The 16,842-nt window shown below is 35.4% G+C and overlaps 1 protein-coding gene across 7 annotated transcripts in view; it reads right to left on the bottom strand.

Annotated features, from left to right (window-relative positions):
• WWP1 (WW domain containing E3 ubiquitin protein ligase 1) overlaps positions 1-16,842 on the bottom strand; it is a 61,308-nt gene that overhangs the window by 24,329 nt on the left and 20,137 nt on the right. For 5 of the 7 annotated variants that reach the window (XM_085221367.1, XM_085221366.1, XM_085221364.1 and 2 more), the window contains 6 exons: positions 13,076-13,166; positions 10,950-11,088; positions 8,474-8,598; positions 5,517-5,654; positions 5,350-5,416; positions 3,934-4,115 (listed from right to left, as the gene is read on the bottom strand). In XM_085221367.1, coding sequence (XP_085077493.1) covers positions 3,934-4,115; positions 5,350-5,416; positions 5,517-5,654; positions 8,474-8,598; positions 10,950-11,088; positions 13,076-13,145 — 721 coding nt within the window. In that variant the 5' untranslated portion in view covers positions 13,146-13,166. Of the gene's footprint in view, positions 1-3,933; positions 4,116-5,349; positions 5,417-5,516; positions 5,655-8,473; positions 8,599-10,949; positions 11,091-13,075; positions 13,167-16,842 lie in introns of those variants that run through there. The other 2 variants (XM_085221368.1, XM_010709083.4) reach the window with 2 other exon arrangements.

Below are 16,842 nucleotides of genomic sequence, written 5' to 3'. Positions count from 1 at the left end.
AACATTTACCTTATTCCTGAGATTAGCAAAAAGTAAACACTTCCCAAGAAACAGTACTGCCTTGCTTGAGAACTTGCACCAACTTCAAAAAAATATCTTGATTAGGATGACAGGAAAGAAAAGTATTGTGAGCCAATTAACTACATGAAATGCAGAAAAAAAGAGGCAGCTCTTACAGATTTTTTTATTATTTTTTTTACCCTTTTAGGCGTTGAAATACAAAATTCTACAATAAAGCAAATATCATCTTGTGTATCACATTAAAAAAAAACACCCCAGCATCCCTAACAAGATCAATATGTGCTAAAAAATTGTATTTTGCTAACTGTTTTGAACTAACTATGATAGACAGCTAAGTACCACACAACCACTCACTCACTTCCACCCACGGCTTGACTAGGGAAGAGAAAACAAAAAGTAAAAGCAAGAAAACTTGTGTGCTATGATAAAAAAATATTTAGTAAGAAAAGAATTAGAAGATGACAGAAATAATGAAATAAAATAAGTGATGTGAAGGCAATCATTCACCACCTCCCATGGATAGAATCATAGCAATCCAGTTCCCATGCAGAAAGATGACTAACCACCCCAAATTTTCTCCTCTCCCTTTTTATTACTGAGCATGACATTGTATGACAAAGAACATCTCTTTGGTTGGTTCAGGTCATCTGCCTGGATGTTTCCACTCCCAACCTCTTGAGCATTCCCAAACTGTTCATCAGCTAAGAAGAGGCTGAATGAGAAACACATAAGGACTTCACGTTGTGAAGAAACACTTCAGCAGCATTTAAAGCATAACTGTGATATCAGCATGATTTTGCTCATAAATCTGAAACACAGCGTCATACAAACTACTATGAAGAAAATTAACACCATCCCAGCAGATCCAGTATACTAATGCAATTGATACAGAGTAAAAATTTACAAAAATTATAATAGTATCAAAGTAAATTCTTTTATTCATGCAAGCATAATCTCATAGAAGGTTTAGAGCAGACAGGTTTGGGAGGAAAAATGGGCTAAGAAGGCTTTAGTATTCTCAAGTCCACTTGGCAAGCAATGCATCAATACCAGTTACAGTCATGGAATTGCTTGAGTTGGAAAGGACCCTTCAAGGTCATCCAGTCCAACTCCCCTGCAATAAACAGGGACACCTACAGCTAGATCAGGTTGTTCAGAACCCCGTCCAGCCTGACCTTTAGTGTCTCCAGGGATGGGGCACAACTTTGGCAAACTGTTCCTGTGCCTCACCACCCTTACTGCAAAAAACATTTTCCTTATGCCCAATCTACATCTCCCCTCTTTCAGTTTGAAACCATTCCCCACTGTCCTGCCACAAGACACCCTGCTATAGTCTGTCTTCTTCATCTGCAGATCTTAGCAGAACAGTATCTCGGCACAAGATTTTGCCTCAAACCAGTGAAATCAGGTACAGTAGTCAATATGACCCCATCAAAAGCCTAGGACATTGTGTGAAGTAGTGTAATATCATTCATAGTTTTCATTTTCTGAACCCCTAATCAACACCAACCAGTGACAATTATATTTAAGCTTGCTAGTTTATACCTCTTTTAGAGCTGTAAATCAGTTTCTTCAAGATAAAATAGTATATGCAAAACACACTTCAAGTTGTTTTCTAACTGACAGCACATTATATGCTTCCAATTCTAAGAATTGAGGTCAAAATACTAAGATTTCTCTACACTCGTAATCTTATTGATAGAAATGTGCAAAATTTAACTCTAGCCTAGTGCCTATAAAATGGTGTTTCATCATTTTAAAGAGTTCATTTCTTTTAATCCTGTACAGTACTCTTACAAATAAACAAAATCAAGACTACTTACTACTTGTAATAGCTGTAATGTCAACGCTACCTGGCTTTCTCAGAAAGCAAAAACAGACATTGGCAAATTGTAAATCTCATCTTCCTTTTAAAAACACATGCACGAATTTAAAAAAATAAAAAAATAAAAAAAAATCCACAATTAAGCAGTAATCACTAATGTATTCAAAATAGCAAGTCAGTTTCTTTAAGGAATTATCACTAGGCCACATATATTTGCTTACAACGCATAACGACAAGCTTATACAATATGATTGTATAAGCAGTAGATGTGTAAGGTCTGTAAAAGGCACTGATTCATGAACACAGCTATTCCAGACTAATACATCACTACTTCCAGCTCACATACAACAGATTAACTACAACAAGATATGTCAAGAATTCATATTATTTAAACAACATATAAAGCTTGAGATTAAACAAAAAAATCATTACTACAGACAATCTGATCAGTTTTCTTTAAATGACTGCTTTAGCTATAGTAACAACTTTATCAAAATAGAAAAAAGCCAGGTTAACTTTCAACTTTCATTTTAAAAAGTAATTTCAACTCATCCACATGAAACAATCAATGGAATTACAGAATTAAGTTAGGATCAAAATAACTGACAAATCATCAGCTCTTTTAGTAAGCTGATCTCCAAAACAGATACATAAAACATTTTGCCCAAGGATGTTGTGGATGCCCCATCCCTGGAGGCATTCAAGGCCAGGCTGGATGTGGCTCTGGGCAGCCTGCTCTGGTGGTTGACAACCCTGCACATAGCAGGGGGGTTGAAACTAAATTATCATTGTGGGCCTTTTCAACCCAGGCCATTCTGTGACTCTATGATCATTCTATGATACACCAGCTGATTACCTTACCAATTAGATCTAAAACAGCAGTTCCAGCAACATCATACAAAATTACAATTCTGCTAAGTACAAGGGGGAAAAAAAAAAAAAGAAACCATGTGATCAACAAATGCTGAAGACTCATTTTATGTTTTTCTAAAAATAAAAATGTCTCCACTAACCAATATAGTAGTTGAAAACTGTCTCACTGCAAGTTCAGTGATGACTTCATCAATATTACTGTTTGAACAAATCAATTACTACTGCAATTACTCTATCCAAATTCCAATTTAAAACAGATCTCTTAGCAATTGAAGAAAAAGAGAACAGTGCTTAAATAATACATATGCCCTTTGGCCTTCAAATGAAAAGAGAGAGGAATCAAATTCAAATTGTCTAAAAAAAGATACAGCTCACAGAGCCTAATTTAATTACTACCATTTAAAGTTTATCATTGTTTCTGCCATCTTGCCACCATTCCAATATTTTCCACTCTATTAAAGGAAGCTTAACTGTCTCTGTTCTCCTGTTTCTTAACAGCTTGTGTATTTCTATTTAAGAGTATCTTTTTCCTCTGCTGCACTGTAATCTCACTCAATCAGCTGAGGCAAGTGCTTTAAAAATATAGTCATGATCAGGTACAAAGCTTTGCTTGAAGAACAAAAATAAATACCTGCTTTTCAACTCTTTTACTGTACCATATGTTTCCCCTAATTAGGATAAGTATCAAAGTTTTTCTGTTTAAGAAAAGTGTGAAATTTACTATTTTGCCAATATCTGTTTTGAAACAGCATAGTTTTTCAAAAAACGGAAAGCAAAATGTGTCTATATTTTAACTCTAGGCACAGCAGTTCCTAACAGCACTATGCAGCAGATTTATCCAATAGCAAAAGAAACCTAACTGGAGTTATTCAAATAAATTATATGAAAGAAATCTCAGTCTTCCTCCCAACAATCAGTAATGTTGTTTGGTAATCTGGGACAGAGAAGGAAGTTCTGGATATTTTACTGCTTACTTCATCCAATATGAGAATTCACAGGTAAGTATGAAAGTTAGTACACTTATAATAATGGATCTACTACAGAAAAATAACGGAGTGGAAATTCAAGATCATAAATTAAAGCCCAGAGACATCCATTCAATATTTCTTGAAATCTAATTTTAAAAAGTGCAGAAAAAGTGATTCAGTTTCAGATTAATTTCGATTAGACAAAAAGCTTTAACATAAATGTTCTTATAATTCTCCCATTCCTACCAGTGCTGTTGACAAGCTCAGCTCCGAGTGGTTTTGGTACAGGTGTATTTTTGGGTCTGGCTGCAACATGTGTAGGAGATGGTGAGTTGTTTCCATTAACAGCTTCGATGCAGAATGCATTCTGTACTACAGAGTCTGAAGGTACTTGATTGTCATTCCCATTAGAAACATCACAGGCAGACCTTGGTAAAAACAAAATAAAAAACCATCAGCTTAGATTAGGACAAACACATTTAGTAGTCATGCACAGAACTCAAATCCCACACTATAGCATACAAAAGAAATACACAAAGAAAATAAGTAAATTCACAGTAGTTTATATATTTGCAGCCTAGATAGCAGTCAAGTGCAAGACAAAAACAATTACAGAAAAAGGCATAAATCCTGAAGAACTTCAGAAAACTTTGATAAGATTTCCCATTTCCACTCTGACTTTACTTTATGAGATATTAGAGAGTTGAGTGGGAGCAACTGATGCATACATCTTCCAAAAATGCCTTAGGGACTATCCCAAAGCACCACCTATGAGTATAACTCTTTCTCTCACTGCATGAGGAACAAAGAAAATAATCATATTACAAAGATAAATGTGTTCCTGTCACTCAAATGCACAGTGACTGTATACTTATTCACACTATCTTTTAAGTAAAAAACTTAAATAATCTGCATTGACTGCAAGATAATTGGCAGACCATTGATCTGAACACTGGCCTACTCAACTCACTAGTGGTTGAGAGGTCAAAGAGGCTACTTCTATTTCCCTGTATGCAGTCAATGAGCTGGTATAAAGATGGTGGCTTCAAGATCGAAGCTTGAAATTGATCTCCAAGTCTTTTTCTTGCCATGTTAGGCTGAAGCAGGCAAACTCTTTGGCTCAGCATTCTGAATACCACCTCCTAAAAACAGTACAAGTCTGTTTAACAACTTCCTGATCTCAACCTTAAAAAAGGAACTGGATGAAGAGGAAGTCATTTAGGCTTTTTTTCTTTTTCCTTCTGTTCAGATGGTACGTTGCAAAAAGTTGTTAGACATGAACAGAAACTGCTCGTAAGACACCAGAAAAGAAAACAAATGAACAAAGTATACAAAACCATCCTGTGCCACTCACTGCTCCCCAAATCTCATCTGCAGGATTTCATAAAAAATTCAAGCCATTTGAAATCTATTTTCAGAGGGCTACACATTAAAAGGTAATCATGAAAGCAGGTTTTAACAGGAGAGGAAAAACAGAATTGTAAATTTAATTATTGCCAAGCTGAATTATGTCATTGTTAAACTATATTTCTAAAACCTATGGTAAAATAATTAAGAGTTTGGTAGTTAAGATCTCTCATCTTTAGAAACAAAAAAATGTCAACTGATAAAATTTGCTGATATACTTTACATACAGTCTAAAACACAAAAATAAATTCCAACCTTGATGCACTTCTTGCCGAAGCATCTCTGTTTTCATGCACAGCCTCTCCATTTTGCTGAACTTCTACTGAACAGTAAAAAAAAAGAAAAAAGAAAATCAATACAAATATTCTACTAAACCTGTCTGAAGTATTAATCAAAATTATGACTGATTTGTTTCAACTTACTGGTTGCTGGTGAACTGAGATTTGTAAGAGATTCTTGTTCAACAACCAAACCATCTAGCACGACTGTCAGTTCGCCTGTTTGCACCATGCCACTCTTGTTTTCCAAAGATAATTTCAACTGTTCTTTCACCTTCTCTACTACAAATGAAGTTGGGGTGGGTAGGGGAAGAGAAGGAGAGAAGGAATAAAGGAAAGATTAAATCCTAAGCAATATTAAAAAAAACACTGCCAACAAAATAAGATATATTTGCACAATAAACATATCTGCACAAAATGTCACACCCAGATGACTTGAATAACATAGAAATCACTAAGGAGCTATGAAACTCAGACCAGCTGTGCATAAACGCATAGTTTATTGTAAAAATAAATAGCTTATTTATACAGTATGCTCCAGGTATACAAAAGGATCCATATAATTTCAGTACTGCATTGTAAATGTCTTCCCGGGTTTATTACTCCCACTAAGCCCTTCTGAAATCATGCACTACTTACATAACACAAGAAGGCTTAAAGTTAAACAACTTGTGAATGACACATCCAAATACTACATGTGACAAATCACAGGGAATCTTATTCTACAACCTAAGCTTATGCTTATTTCTCTTATCACCTTCCAAAAGTAATTCTAAGACACAGTAGAAAAGCAAATCACTTTGAGGAAAGAATAAATACAAAAACTGCAGTCTTTCCTTTTTTTTTTTTTTTTTTTTTTTTAAACTTTAGTAAGTGCGTTTTCATAGACTCCAACTCCCAGAATTAAACAGTAACAGAGAATATCTCAAGTAACCAAAAATTAAATGAGAAAATATTTTCACAAAAAAAAAAGCCTTGTTTTGAGTTTTAAAAAAAAACAAAAACACATTAATGAGGCAGTAGAATAATTCTGTATAACTGATAAGAAATGCACAGATGTATGGACAGAGACACATAATCCAGAGTTTAAACATGCTGTGGATGTTGCATAACTCTCTCTAAATGAACCATTACTAGTTCAGCATTTAAAACTAGATGTCAGACAACTAAACAAAGTAAGCTCTGTGTTCACATTAATCAGGTTAAAATGGTTAAGGCCTTTTAGTATTTGTGGTCTCAGATTAAAGGATTATTTTTTCAAGATGTAACAGCCTGTATCCCTCAGTCTGAAAGCATTTCAAGCCAAAGTTAAAGCTCACTGTGTAACTTGTACATCCATGCACTAAGCCAGCACTTCCATATGTTTTCTGTTCTTAACAAACATCAGAAATGAATAGGAAACATAAAAATAGGGAATGCTAGCATCAGTTATTGCCACATATGCCCAAGATGTTGTTGAGATCCTAAGAGTTATTTTGAAAAGAAGACTGAACTCTATACTGTTGGGCAGCAGATATTAGTAAACACCCACTGTGACGCTATAGATGGATTTCGCAGTACTGTAAACTGCTGGAGTAAGCACAAAGCTGCCATATCTACTACAGAATTATTGGTCGAGAGAAAGGAGGAGGAGGAGAAAGTAGCCTACCACAGAGCTGTTAAACTAGCATATTCACAAACTGCAATGGTGATTTGTTCACTGTTACTTTAAAAGGTCACCTTCCAAAATCAGACGAATGGTTGTACTCCAATGAGCCTGCAAAAAAGCTGGGAGGAGTGCAGCAATACAAGGCTAGTGGTGTTTAGTAGGAGAAAGTAACAGCACTAATTCTAAAGTTTCTGCATTTAGACTTCCCCTTTACATCTTCAGTAAAGAGCCTTTCAACTGCTGCATTTGAATCAATAACTGAGTGACCGGATTAATCTTTCACTGAATTACTCAGTAATTCAGTGTGTGCTGGACTGTTGACACACCAAAATCAGAAGCACAGCAGGTAAGTTAACTTTGGTGCAAATTACAGCTAACACAGCCAACCATTTCCTGAAAGAATCTGCCGAGTTGTTGGGTGTACAACTACTGGATCTCCAGTAATAAAATCTTAACTTTTTTTTTTTTTTTTTTTTGCAATTATTATTACAATACAGTTTCTGATATAGTTAAAACATAAAATTTCACACATGAAAAACATACAGGAAGTAACAGTAGTTTTACAATTATTTTTCATCCTGACATTTCAGGATTATCTTAATAGTATTAGATTTTGTTATTTATTTATTTTAAAAATAAGCAAATTTTCTGCATAACTATGGAATCCTGTATGCAGAATCTTCATCATACTGCTGAAGAAATTCCACTGGATTTTGGATTCTGTTTCAATTTTCTCAAAGAATCAGAAAAATGAAGCTTTTGCGAGATTGAGCAGAAGCTATCTTTTCTTCCACCTCTCTAAACTGAGCTTTTAAGTTTGTGCATCGAACTTGTGCAAAATACTGGTTTAGCTGGAATTCTACTGCCACTCTGGAGTGGAATTTAAAGTGTGGATTTACCATCTTCTTGTATTCACAAAAAAAGTTTAAAAAGCAAAATAAAGAAGACCTGTTTTAATTCTATTAAAGACAACAAATGTTAGATATAACATAGAATACAACAATCACTAATGTACTAAAAAGAAGTTCTCACTTGATTCTTGTATCAGTGGTTTCTACTGCTCTCTGGACAGTTATGAGAGAAAAATATTTATTCAAAGAAGAAAAACAATGTTTCATGATTCATTCACAACTTTTTTTTTCTTTTAAAAACAAGATTAAAACAGATCTTCTAGCAAATTACATACTAGTTTGCCACAAAACATTTTATTTAATTACTACTGCTTTTACTTAGTAGTAACTTGGACCCTGGTATTTGCTTCAATATTATTATATCTCATTATTACGTTTCAATTGTTCTCAATAGCACAGTTAGACATGTCCAGAAGAGACAAGTAAAGACACCAACTGAAAATCAGTTGTAATTACACATATAGTTAGTAGTTTGTTTGCCAGTTTTGATATAAAGATTAGTTATAACAATTCTACTTAAAATATCCTTCAGGATAACTTACATTTTCTATTGTGTATTTCCAAAGCTTGTTTCAAGTCTACAGTGGCTCTTCCTAATAAAGCATCTGCTTTTAAAGTGTGATGGCTCCACACTCTAAATTCCAGCGTAGTCTGTGGAGTCACATTCCTGCATATAAAATACATTTTTAAATATATATATATATACAGATTTAAACGTATTCATTTTTCTAACTGGGAATGTTTGACCTTAATTCATTTTCTCATATTTATTGTATTTCTTGATACTAATTACGTGAAAAAAAAGTCTTCATAATGTAAAGGGAAATTTTTAATTAATAAAGCACTGTAAACACTGCAATATCTATACTTGAGATCAAGCTTAAAGTACATTACTAGAAGTAGCATAAGGAATTTGGGGAGTATCAGAATAACCTAAACTAAGCTCAACTCTCAGTTATATAACAGCATATCTCGTTTCTGAAAGATATATTTTCCTTATTCTTCACTATTCTAGAATTCTAACTAAAAGTTCGCACAGTTTCACGTGAATAAAAAGATGGTAAGTAAAAGTAATTTGTCTGTCACTAGGAAGAAAAACACCACGTATTAGAAAAAGAAACGAAAATACAACCAATCAGCTACTTGCAAACAGGAACCCACACCACAGCTGTCAGCTTGCCATGAAAGTGCTGATAAAACATTACTCGTGAAACCACAAATATATATAAAACCATAATGCATATTCACAAGAATCAGAAGGAAAAAAAATCCAATAGTGAAATTATAGTGGAAACAGAAGGGAAGCCCCAGTTACAGTAATACTATTACGAACTTCAGCAATGATCTCCCCCCGTGCCCAAGAAGGAAAGTAAGAATCTATGTTAGGTCCTGGAAAGTAAGTCTCATAGAACAGTTTCCATTACAAGAGTGCTTCCGGCTGTGAAAAACAGAGCAGAATCACTGTACCACAAGAAGTTCAAGGTCACATACCTGCCAGCACTACAAAAGAAAAGGTATATCAGCATTGCTAAAAATAATGCTAAAAACTGTCCCCAGGTCCCATCATTAGAGCTAACTCTATAGGCACTTTCACGCATTAGACAGCATGGATCATTTCTGCAGAAATTTATAAGGAAGTATATTTTTGTGTTTTGAATAGGCTGCCTTCTAATGGAAGTCTTATTAAAAGATCAGATTAAAAAAAAAAAAAAAAAAAATACACACAGAATACATTGCTGGTGCTCTTGCAGACCCCCCCTTCAGGTCAGGGGAATTTAGTAAATTGGAGAGTTCACTTATCCCAAGGAAGACTTGTCGATTGAATCAATAACGCCATTCCAACAGATATGGGAAAAGAGGACCAGAATACCTTATCTATAAGTAACATATCCTAGGTAATATTGATGGTGGAATGTCTATCTGGCTGTACTATGTACATCAAATTACTTCATTTCTAACAAGTCACTAAATCCTGCCAAGTCAAGCCTGCCTCCATAACAGAAGCTCTGGTCTCTGTGATAGCTCTGTACTTGTGCTAGTAATAACTCCTAGAAATCACTGTTAGGCCGAAGACTATATCATTCAGTTTTGCAATATTGCAGAGGGTTAAATAAGCTCTACTAAACCTAAAACACCAAGAAACATGACTCAGGAACACCCTATCTGGATCACAACAGATCTGCAGTTACCAAATAATAGTGTTACCAAGTAAACGACTCCCCAAAGCTAGGTATGCAGTGCCATTCCCCATTCTCCAGAACCAAACTAGGTTCCTGTAACTAACAAAGCTGGCTATCGCACAAAAGCAGGTCAGATACCATAATGTGTACAGTGCTCAGTGCCTTTTGAAAGTAGCTGTGCTGTTACCAGACCCAGTGTTTATGCAATAATGCTTTCTAGCCAATTATACTGTGCAAGATTTGCCAGTTCTTCACATAGTTGTATTCAGGTATTTCTGCACTTACAGTACAGTAAACCAAATTAAGCCATTATCACATTAAGCAGCTTGAATATTAGGAAAAGTTACATGGCCACTTGACAGCAACTTGTTCTGTAATCACAAACCCTCATTAGGAAGTTTAAAGGAAATATGACCTTCCTCATAACCTACTCAACAAGTTGTGAATTCCTTCCTTGCAAAGTTGAGAATGACATAATTATAATTACTAACATCTTCTAGAGAGGAATTTTAAACATGAGACGCCCACAGTGCAAACAAGTGTTAAGGGCATACTGTGGACAGCAACAGTATATATGGAACACTCTCCTCCAAAAAAAAAAAAACAACGTATGTGTATAAATACACACACGCACATACATACACATATATATATTCTCGTAACATCATAAACACTGAGAAAGAATTTTCATTAAACATCACCTTATGTCTGCACATAGTCAGCAAAAGCCAGAAAAAGTCATGTAGGCTGCCAAGTTCAGTAAATGTGTGCCTACAATGGCAGGCCAATAAATAGTACGAAATAATCAAAATAAAAGTAAAAAAATAAATCTACTTACACTGTCAGCTGTTCATCCCACTTTGGATTTGAAGAACTACTTGATTTTGCTGTTTTCTTGATTTCTCCATCTGCAGTTAATTCCGTGTAGAAAGTTGTTCCAAACCAATTCTTTTTTCGTTTCAGTTTGGCACTGGAAACTAATAAAATGCATTGCTTTATCTTCAGCAGCACTTACTGAAAACTAGAAAAAGTACCGTACTAGAAAAAATGTACGGAACAGAGCACAGCAATGTTGTTCCTCATCCGCTCCTACTTCTGCTGAACAGAAAGAGGTCAATCTCAAAATGGCAGCTTTCATTTTCAAGAATTACTTTGTCAGGTAGTTCAAACAAAGAACAGTAAGTCCTCTTCACTGTGTAATGGCAGGATGGGTAAGTCAGCAAAACAATTATTTTATTAAAAAAAAAATGAAAATCATACAGTCTATTAGATTTTCTCACAATTCTTTCTCTTCCAACTGTTCTCTTGAATAGTAGCTACGTATGATACCCCTGAGAGATTATCAGACATTTTTGGTTTTGATGTTGATTTTTTTTTTTTTTTAACAGAAGCTTCATTATTTGAAATTATGCATACTTGCAAAGGTACATACAATATAAGCCTATTTCAAAATTTCACTGTTACAAGTGTTTCACTGCTATGTACGTTTCACTGCAAAACCTGAATGCAGAGCTTCATCTCTTCACCTGTACCACCTGTGTGATTAACCTCTGGTTTAATGTATCACTAAAAATAAGAACTCAGCTCTCAAATTTCGCCTATTTAAAGTCTTTTGCAGATGAACTTCAGGCTTCAGCTAAATCTTTGACAATTAGAAACAGCAATTGACCAAACAAGTTCAATTTTTTTTTTTTTTAAGTCTCCAAGTCACTGGTGAGGTCCTCAGTTTCCTGAATACAAATCTATTATTTTATTTCCTCACCCAGCTGATAATGTTACTGTAATAACAAACAGCAGCCTAGCTGCCAACATTTCAAATGGTACTTCAGGCACCTGCTCCAGAAAAGATGGTTGGACTCACAGCAGTATATACCTGCTGGCTATGCTTTCTTTCTTAAGCCTGCCATATGTCTCTGTGATTGCTTTCCGTTAGAGAATTAACCCTTCAGAAAACTAAGCCAAAAAATCAGACAGGTTTCTGTCCATTTCAGTCTTTGAACCAGATCTCCTGAAGTCAGAGAAGTTTCAGTGCCAGGAAAACACAAGAGTACTTATAGAGCAGAACAGAATGGGACATCAGAATGATAATTTCTGAATATGCTGCCCTGAAGTTACAGGCTGTTTATTTAACTCAGTTTCTTACAGTTGTTCATACACTACGCTATCAGTTATAGTTGATTCTGACAATTCATCATGCTATCTTTACACAGTTTATTTTCCCACAAAGGATTTCTCATTTAATTTAACAAAACAGCCATTTGGGGGACAGCACAACAACGTATTTTTTCCTCAGATAACCCAGTCACCTTTCTACAATCAAACACGATGCATCTTTCTTTGGATATAGCTTTTTTAAAGACATAGCATCTTACTGACTTTTTTCCCAAGTTTTGCTCATGATAGACTTAAATGCATTCCCGATATATTTTTTTCTTACTTCAGGGTTCCCAGATTCTTTCTGGATCAGTGGAAAAGTTCAGATTACGTATCAGTGGTACAGTAACATGCATACATATGTATATGAAGGTTTTTTTATTGAATGGCCAGCAGATTTTGCAATCCCTTCCAGTTTTCCCACAGATTTTCCACAACACTGCGCGCATTTTTACTTGCAGTTCACTATAATTGCCAACATTTTTTGTATGATTTCAGTAATTGGTGTTTCTCTGTACAGATTTTATGGCATTAATTACTTCTTCTTAAGCACAATTCCTGTCACTACTGCTGTATTGCATCTCATTGCTTTTCTCATTTGAAGAGATCATTAAACTGTCACCCACCTCATTTCAACATTTCTACCTGGATTCAATTCATTTACGTACATTACAGCTATGCTCTTAATTGTAGCCTTCCACTGAATTAAAATGTGGACTATACTGATCTATTTTTCAGATTTGCTTCAGCTTGCTTTTTTTAGAATGTTTCCCTCTAAAAATCACTGTGACACAAATTATCACTACTTGCCTGTTACTTGCATCTGTAACCTTCCATTATGGTTGTTACTTGTATCAGTTCTCGGTGAGGCTGTGGCCATGTCAGAAGTTTAGGCTTCAGCCTAAATAAATAAAAAAAAAAAAAAAAAAAAAAAAAAAAAAAAGAGACAGTTAATTAAAACATGTAATGAATTAGCAAGACACCAAGCATTACTTTGGCATGACAACCCAGTTTTTCATAATACTAGCTTAAAAAACAAAAAACAAAAAAAAAACAATTAAGTTGCAAAATTTGTCACACTTTGCCTTTGATTATGCAGAGGCACTTCAGTAATGCTTACAATTACAAAGTTTAGAACAACTGTTGAAGCAAAGAAAAAACATACAGCAGCGATATCAATTCCTGTCTCTAAATTTATGCTTATAATCCAGATGAGTTAAACACCAACAACTTTAAGGAAACAACATCTGAAATGCATACATGCTTGAAAAACCAAGCTGTCCTAGCAGCAACATAAGCGGTTTAGACAATTTGAAATCTATTCCTAGACCTGCCATTAGCTTTCTCAACCACTGTTGCCCACCTTCCTCACCTATCAAAGCAGCAAGCACTTAGCAAGGATCACCTTATGCTACCATTCATCAGCTAGCGCACCGTGGCTCTGATGTGAGTGGGGCACCCCAGCACTTGAAGGGCATACAGGCAGCACTGATCCCTTCCTTTCAAATCATTGCACATGAAACAAAACTAGAAATATTATCTAAAGTACGATTCTATTTGTGTCATAAAAATACTCATGCTTAAAATATACTGTCTGGATGAGTGCCCTGTGTTTGCCTCTGTGAACATCAACTGCTAACAACGGTAATATGGAACAGTGCCATGCAAACCTATCTGACTGGACATGTGTCAGTGAAAAAAATGTTGAACACGCACCCCTGGTATGCACACTTCTATAAAATTATATGAATGTACTAATAAAACATTTTGTATATTATAAAACACACAAAAACAGAAATTGAAAAGGACAAGAGAAAGAAGAAATAAAGAGTATTATTATTTTTTATCTATTAGTGCTACAATAAAGAACTTCCACTGAAAATAAAATTATTTCTCAAAAAGAACAATGTGATAAAATACGCTTACACGGTAGTTGCTTTTTTTGTTTGTTTGTTTGTTTTGTTTTTGTTTTTTAATCTTGGTTTATCACTTAGTAATACAGTCACTTGAAGGCCTGGTTAAGTGTAACTTCAATACTTGGCTTTAATGTTCTTCATAGCTGGAGAAGAAAAATCATAAAGATGCATACACCCAAATGGAAGAACACCATTGGCTGCACTAAGTCATAATAATCATTTTTCACTCCCACTCATGAAACATTTTTCATGGTACGTGGCTGGTCAGTTTATATCTTCCTTGATGGCAAAAATCAGTTCTTGAAAATCAAACCAAAGGCGTTTCATTTTTGTGTTTTTAGCAAGTGGGTCAAAAATCCACTGAAAATCTTCATTTGAAAAACTTAAAATAGGTTATGAAATTGCTTCCAGTTTTAAATGTAAGAGCTTTTATGAGTGACATATTTGCATCATTCCTGGTAACAAAATCACAAACATTTCAAAACATCTACTTTCCAAACATTCCATAGTACAAATTTATTTCACAAAGCAGCTACTTCCTTGTCATTAAAGAGTTACCTTTACCTGGATGGGTCACACAACATTTTGCTGTTGTTTTTATGCATCTCCTAAAGTAGACAACCACTTCTCATAACAGAAAAAGTTGAACAAATGCCTAACATCACTGTTTAACAACTCTTGCCATGAGATAATCAGCAAACCTCTGCGTTGTACAAAAGATCTTCATGGTCACTCCCTGTGTCACTACAAATACTGTAAAGACTCTGCTATTAAAAGGGCTTCCTTTCATATTATTAACCATGTCAGTAACATCCTCCAGCACTTCATGTGAACTTTGGACTCCAAATTCCTTTCTACAATAGCCTTATGCAGCAAATGAATTTCACATTTCGTTTCTGCAACCTTACCTAGTTGAAAAAAACAACTTCTGACAATGTAGACACTCTATCAGTGATTACATTTGCACATTATTTCCATTAAAAAAAAAAAGTTTCTATTAAATAAGTATTTACTGATATGAATATATCTTCTCTGGTATATCTTTCCTTCAGTGGCTTAGTTCCTTGTACGTTTCATTACAGAAATAGAATCTAGCAAATACCATAAATTGAGATGTTAGAAACATCTATATGTTCGTTATATATACATCAACTCTACAGCAAATCTCACACATGGTGCAATTTGTTCCAGTACTTTTTTTCCCCTCAAATCTTTAGTAATATTTCCTATGGATTTTTTACCAGCAATTGCTGACAAAGGAACATATCTTGGTTTGTTGCCATGTTGTTTCCCATGCATTACTTCAGACATTTTTACCACAGCAGGAAGAACAAGTGTTTTCCTGATGTACATAGCTTTTATCTTTTGCTATTATCTAAGACTCTCAGAAGAGGCATCTAAAGATTTAAATTTAGTGAAAAATTCTACAGTAGTGGATTGTTTATCACATGACTTTAAATAACGCAAAGAAAAGTGTAGCTGTTGACCTTCACATTTCAGATGCACAGTTTTTAAATGCCTTGCTAGTCATGACAGTGCTTCGTATTATTAGCTAAAATCTTCCTACGTTAGCTAATATTTTAATATTAATCTCAGATGAGATTATAATATTTTAATAATTAATCTCAGATGAGATTAATTATTCATGACTGTGAAGGTACATCCATATTTCAAATAGCCTTCTTGATAATGTTGATTTTTATTTTTTTTTTTGCTGACCTCATCAGATCTGATCAGGCTGCCATTATTTTTACTTCATAATTTGGTCAACAAAAATCTCGTACTAGGATCAGGAGAAGCGTCCGCTCTGCCATGTTCTTGTTGTTTACTTGTATTCACATTATTAGTATCATCTTAAATCCATGACATCTTTGGATCCATCTATTCAAGCCTCCTTTTCAACTAAGTGGGGACACACGAACCGCAGTACGTGGAACGAAGAAGTGCAGGTGCCACTGTGAACCCCATAGTATTGCAGAACACTCCCTTATCTCTGGGCACCTAACAATGCCACAAGAGACAGGACCATATGAGGTTCCCAGTGTCAATACATATATTAAATATTACTGATGTGCTTAATTTCTTTTTCACTCACACAACCACCTCCTGTCCCACTCCCCATCTAGAATCACAAAATGGTCGAGGCTGGCAAGGACCTCTGCAGCCATCCGGTCCAACTCCTGCCCAAACAGGGTCACACAGAGAAGGGTGCCCAGGTACCTACAGCTCAGGCTCACATCCAAGCAGCTTTTGAACATCTCCAAGGAAGAGACTCCATGGATTCTGGACAACCTGTATCAGTGCTCCAGCACCCATGTAGCACAGCAGTGCTGCCTGGTGTTCAGAGGGAGCTTCCTGTCCTCCAGGTTGTGCCCGCTGCCTCCCGTCCTGGCAATGGGCACCACCAAAAAGAGCCTGGTTCCATCCTCACTGCGTTCTCCCTTCAGGCATTTGTATACATTGATGAGATCCCTTAGTCTCTTCTTCTCTAGGCTGAACAGTTCCAGATCTCTCAGCCTTTCCTCATAAGAGAAGTTCACAGAATCACAGAATCACAGAATCACAGAATTGTAGGGGTTGGAAGGGACCTCTAGAGATCATCGAGACCAACCCCCCTGCCAAAGCAGGTTCCCTACACCAGGTCGCACAGGTAGGCGTCCA

This window comes from Meleagris gallopavo, chromosome 3, assembly GCF_905368555.1.
Source record: "Meleagris gallopavo chromosome 3, MGAL_WU_HG_1.1, whole genome shotgun sequence".
NCBI classification, from domain to species: domain Eukaryota; kingdom Metazoa; phylum Chordata; class Aves; order Galliformes; family Phasianidae; genus Meleagris; species Meleagris gallopavo.
The sequence above is the reverse complement of the archived record's forward strand: the minus strand, read 5'-3'. Positions and strand labels throughout refer to the sequence as shown.